Below are 6112 nucleotides of genomic sequence, written 5' to 3'. Positions count from 1 at the left end.
CCCCCTCATTAAACGCCCCTCCCCCCATTAAACACCTCTCCCCCCGCTAAACACCTCTCCCCCCCGTTAAATGCCTCTCCCCCCGTTAAACGCCTCTCCCCCCCGTTAAGTCTCTCCCACTCGTTAAACCCCCCCCATTAAACACCTCTCCCCCCGTTAAACACCTCTCCCCCCGTTAAACGCCTCTCCCCCCCATGAAATGCCTCTCCCATTGACAATCAGGAAAGGTGTTTAACAGGTTGCCGAGCCGATATCGCCCATTTTACACTGTCGTCCAAAGTCAAAATGACCCCCATGACCTTGCTGGGCAGAAATAATTCCCCAGAAACACTACTGTCATAATATTTCTTCCAAATCACAACATCATCTTTTTCGAGACAAACCTGAAGTTGATTGGCTGCAGGCTTCATTGTAAAACACCACTTTATTAGAATAATTTTAGTCTTCACAAACTGTAAATGTTATAAAAAATAAAAATATCCAACAATGAATAGGAGCTTACATTCCACACTCAGGATAAGTAGCTGTATGAACACCACCCCTGGTAAATAAGAAAACGCCTGTTTTAATCTTCAACTTCTTCCAGTTCTGATTAAAGGCCATTGAGCTGAAATGTTAATTCTGTTTCTTTCTCCACAGATGCTGCCTGACTTGCTGAGTATTTCCAGCATTTTCTGACATTCTTACTTGTTTGGCTGGCCAACAATAGGGTGTCTCCGAGACCGGGATTCGTTTGAGCCAAAGTCTGTGGTACTGAATGGGGTCCCACAGTCTCAATAATACACACCGGGACACGACAAGAAAAACACAGTGTTCATGGAGACCCTCAGCCACTGTGTGTCGTCCTGGATCTCAACCATCAGTCTGGGGGTTCCCAGGGTGTCTGCAGGAGGTGCTCAGGGTGTTTGTCTTGCGATCCCAACATGTCTGTTTGGATTCCCAGGGCGTTTGTCTGGAATTCCCTGGGTGTCTGAAGGAGATTCCCAGTGTGTCTGGCTGAGGTTCCCAGGGTGTCTGTAGGAGGCTCCTAGGATGTCTGTCTGGAGTTTCCAGGGTGTCTGGGGTTCCTATGGTGTCTGTCTGGGGTTCCTAGGGTGTCTGTCTGGGGTTTGCAGTGTGCCTGTAGGAGATTCCCCGGGTGGCCGGCTGTAACGGGTTCCCAGGGTGGCCGGCTGTAAGGGGTTCCACAGACACAGAGCAGTATTGAGCTGGATCTCTGTTCCTTGTGTCAACCATTATCTTGGGATGCTGTTGAGTGTGAAAAGTTTAATGATCCCCTTAAAAAACATTGAGTATTATGAGCTTTAAATCAGTTTTGGATTGGGTACGCACAGTGATGGAGATATTGACTCATGACTCTTGAACATATCCATGCCATTGGCTTTTGCCCCACCACCCATTTCTCTGACCGCAGCCAGACACGCAGTGCTGGCTGGGCGTTTCCTTAGAGGGAGCATGCACTGTAGTTGAGCTGCCTGTCTCCCCTACGACACTCCCTGTAGTTAGCCAAAGATTAGCACCAGCCCGGAGCTGGAAGCAGGTTTGGCCTAAACCCATGGTCTGGAAGGGACCATAGAGGAGGGGAGAATGAAGGAACATAGGAATATAGGAACATAGGAACAGGAGTAGGCCATTCAGCCCCTCGTGCCTGCTCCGCCATTTGATAAGATCATGGCTGATCTGTGATCTAACTCCATATACCTGCCTTTGGCCCATATCCCTTAATACCTTTGGTTACCAAAAAGCTATCTATCTCAGATTTAAATTTAGCAATTGAGCTAGTATCAATTGTCATTTGCAGAAGAGAGTTCCAAACTTCTACCACCCTTTGTGTGTAGAAGTGATTTCTGATCTCACTCCTGAAAGGTCTGGCTCTAATTTTTAGACTGTGCCCCCTACTCCTAAAATCCCCAACCAACGGAAATAGTTTCTCTCTATCCACCCTATCTGTTCCCCTTAATATCTTATAAACTTCGATCAGATCACCCCTTAACCTTCGAAACTCCAGAGAATACAACCCCAATTTGTGTAATCTCTCCTCGTAACTTAACCCTTGAAGTCCGGGTATCATTCTAATAAACCTACGCTGCACTCCCTCCAAGGCCAATATGTCCTTCCGAAGGTGCGGTGCCCAGAACTGCTCACAGTACTCCAGGTGCGGTCTAACCAGGGTTTTGTACAGCTGTAGCATAACTTCTGCCCCCTTGTACTCTAGTCCTCCAAATATAAAGGCCAGCATTCCATTAGCCTTATTGATTATTTTCTGCACCTGTTCATGACACTTCAATGATCTATGTACCTGAATCCCTAAGTCCCTTTGGACAGCCACTGTTTTTAACTTTTTACCATTTAGAAAGTACCTTGTTCTATCCTTTTTTGATCCAAAGTGGATGACCTCACATTTGTCTACATTGAATTCCATTTGCCACAGTTTTGCCCATTCACCTAATCTATCAATATCGCTTTGTAATTTTATGTTTTCATCTACACTGCTTACAATGCCACCAATCTTTGTGTCATCGGCAAACTTAGATATGAGACTTTCTATGCCTTCATCTAAGTCGTTAATAAATATTGTGAATAATTAAGGCCCCAAGACAGATCCCTGCAGGACTCCACTAGTCACATCCTGCCAATGTGAGTCCCTCCCCATTATCCCTACTCTCTGTCGCCTTTCGCTCAGCCAACTTCCTAACCAAGTCCGTACATTTCCCTCAATTCCATGGGCTTCTATCTCAGCTAACAGTCTCTTATGTGGGACTTTATCAAATGCCTTCTGGAAGTCCATATAAATAACATCCATTGACATTCCCCTGTCCACTACTTTAGTCACCTCTTCAAAAAATTCAATCAGGTTTGTCAGGCATGACCTACCTTTCACAAATCCATGCTGGCTCTCCCTGATTAACTGAAAATTCTCGAGGTGTTCAGTCACCCTATCGTTAATTATAGACTCCAGCAATTCCCCCACAACAGATGTTAGGCTAACTGGTCTATAATTCCCTGGTTTCCCTCTCTCTCCTTTCTTCAAAAATGGAGTGACATGTGCAATTTTCCAATCTAGAGGGACAGTTCCTGAATTTAAAGAACTTTGAAAGATTATAGTTAGGGCATCCGCAATGTGCTCACCTACTTCCTTTAAAACCCTGGGATGGAAACCATCTGGTCCTGGGGATTTGTCACTCTTTAGTGCTATTATTTTCTTCATTACTGTTGCTTTATGTTAATTTTATTGAGTCCCTGTTCCCAAATCAATATTAGTTTTCTTGGGATTTCCGGCATGCTATCCTCTTTTTCTACTGTAAATACTGACGCAAAGTAATTATTCAACATGTCCGTCATTTCCCCATTGTCAATGACAATATCCCCACTTTCAGTTTTTAAGGGGCCAACACTGCTCCTGACCACCATCTTTTTCCTAATATAACTATAAAAGTTCTTCTTATTGGTTTTGATATCCCTTGCAAGTTTCTTTTCATACTCTCTTTTTGTAGCTCTTACTATCTGTTTTGTGACCCTTTGTTGATCTTTGTATCTTTCCCATTCGCCAGGATCTGTGTCATTTTTTGCCTTTTTGTATGCCCTTTCCTTATGTCTTATACTGTCCCTTACCTCTTTAGTTGTCCATGGCTGTTTTTTTTGGCAAATAGAGTTCTTGCCCCTCAGGGGTATAAACCAATTCTGTATCACGTTAAATGTTTCTTTAAACATTGCCCACTGATCATCAGTCATTTTACCCATTAACAGATTTGCCCAGTTTACTGTGGACAGTCTCTGTCTCATCCCATTAAAGTCGGCCTTGCCCAAGTCTAGAATCTTAGCAGCTGATTCACTTTTTTCCCTTTCAAACACTACATTGAACTCGATCATGTTATAATCACTATTGGATAGATGTTCACGCACAGTTAAGCCGTTAACTAAATCTGGTTCATTACTCATTACTAAATCTAGTATGGCTTGCCCCCTTGTTGCCTCTAGGACATACTGCTGTATAAATCTATCCCGGACACACTCAAGAAATTCACTACCTTTCTGACAGTTGCGAGTCTGCTTTCCCCAATCTATGTGAAGGTTGAAGTCCCCCATTAAAACCACTATGCCTTTGTTACACGCTTGTCTAATCTCTGCATTTATACAATCCAGCACTTCAGAGCTGCTGCCAGGGGTCCTATACACAACTCCCACTATAGTCTTAGATCCTTTCCTATTTCTCAATTCAACCCATGAGGTCTCTGTTGGCTGCTTACACTTCATTATATCCTCCTTTATCATTGAAGTGATTTCATCTCTAGTCACTAAGGCTACTCCTCCTCCTCTTCCATTTTCCCTATCTGTCCTGTAGACCTTATAACCCAGTAAAGAATGATTGGATTTCCTGGCAGTGACCCTACGCTGTAACCATCAGCTGAACAGCGGCCGGCTGTGGATTTTATGTTGAGCTCCATGCCTATCCTTCAGCAGAGCGCTGGTGACAGCCAGAGCCCCTCCCTGCAGAAAGCGCACAAAGTTATCTCCCACCAAGGGGCCAAGAGCATAGAGTCCCCGCTCCTGCCCACACTCGTACGTATAGCAGTCCACGTCTACAGGATTACGCTTGCAGTTAACTGGGAGCTCCGTGTTCACTGCCAATGACCTTCCCTGATCGGGCAGAAATGTCAAATTGGGGTTCGAGCCAATCAGGACGAGAGCTACAGAGATGTTGAATGTCCTTCTTTCTCCTGATGTCATATCCTGAAGGATGCACTTCCTGTCCGGGGTGAAGCACAACACTGTGTGTTTGGGGAGGCTGAGGTATCCTTCGTAGGGCCCCGTGGCAGTGCAGGACTGTTGAGCCATCATCTGGTGAACTTTGTGATACTCGGGGCACATCACCTTGGGAAGCTGGTTGAAGATCAGGTCAGGGTCGTTGACCCCTCTGCGGAAGACGTGGATCACGGGGGCGTTGCTGTGGTGAGCAGAGATGACAGCGTCTGCGGCGGTCAGGCCGCCCCCCACAATCAGAATGGGGTCAAAGTTCACCCCCGTCTCCTGCGCCTTGAGGGCTTCTTCTAGTTCCGAAGTTGTGTGGTGAACAAATGGAAGGTCTTCACCTTCGACCTCAAGCCAAGCAGGGCTGTCATAAGTCCCTGTTGCCAAGACAACGTTTTCTGCATTGATGCAGAAAGGCATCTCTGAACCATCTTTCCTTTCGCTGTAACCTTTCACCTCAAACAGGCTTGTGCGGTGGGATTGGCGAGAGGCCTGAGCTCCGGCCATATTGTCCATGGACACACATGTTTGCTTTTCCTCATCGGGACTCGGGCTGACCCTTCTCACCGAGGTCACGACGGTGCCGCACGCAAAGTTCTCCTGCAAACCCTTGGCTTTGGTGTAATGCTGGTAATAGTGGGCAATGTCTGCTGTCATGGCCCTGTCGTTCCTCAGGCATCTGTAAAACAATCCAAAGCACTGTCAGAGGCTGAGAGAGATAAAACAAACCATTGAACATTCAGTCAAGGAAGGCTTGCAGCTAAGTGAAACCTGCGATCTCAGTGTATGAGGACGACATGGTCAAACAGCTCAGACCAGCTAAACGCTCAACAGTTAACAGTCTCTCCCAACTGGCACTGTATGACTTGTGTGTGGATCAGTGCCAGACACAGACTGTAAAACTCAATCCCAGGTGTCCATTAATCATAATCTATATGTAGACCATCTAAACCCCTCAGTTAGATTGCTACTTTGGAAACACTCTCACTCTGTGCTATTCCATATGTTTTGCCTATTCGAATGGAGCCCGATACACAATAAATAATTGCAAGCCCTTATTGGATTACCGACAGGTGAGTCCATTTAGTGTCCACCTTGCCGACACTGATCCTATTGTCCCAATGAGCACAGATTTACACGGTGATCTCTAATTCCAGAGACTGCTGCTTCATAGACAGGTTAATCTGCTGAGTAATCTAATCGTGCTGTTAGGCTTCGACATTGAGACCAGAGCCTGAAAATGATGCGACAGAATCGTTCCAAGCGGGTTGGTCACTCAGAGGCTGTGATTCATTGATTGGTGACGCACTCCAACATCTTCTGTAACACACTGTGAACTTTGGCAGAGATTTTTAAAAATTAT

At 45.7% G+C, this 6112-nt stretch overlaps 1 protein-coding gene across 2 annotated transcripts in view; it reads right to left on the bottom strand.

The window, feature by feature from the left end:
• Positions 1 to 405: 405 nt before the first annotated feature.
• The window catches only part of LOC137333460 (oxidative stress-induced growth inhibitor 1-like), a 44515-nt gene continuing 38808 nt past the window's right edge, over positions 406 to 6112 (bottom strand). For both annotated transcript variants that reach the window (XM_067997610.1, XM_067997611.1), the window contains one exon: positions 406 to 5428. In XM_067997610.1, coding sequence (XP_067853711.1) covers positions 4402 to 5428 — 1027 coding nt within the window. In that variant the 3' untranslated portion in view covers positions 406 to 4401. The remainder of the gene's footprint in view (positions 5429 to 6112) is intronic.

Source organism: Heptranchias perlo, chromosome 16 (assembly GCF_035084215.1).
Source record: "Heptranchias perlo isolate sHepPer1 chromosome 16, sHepPer1.hap1, whole genome shotgun sequence".
In the NCBI taxonomy this organism is placed as follows: domain Eukaryota; kingdom Metazoa; phylum Chordata; class Chondrichthyes; order Hexanchiformes; family Hexanchidae; genus Heptranchias; species Heptranchias perlo.
This window is presented reverse-complemented; position numbering and strand designations above follow the sequence as displayed.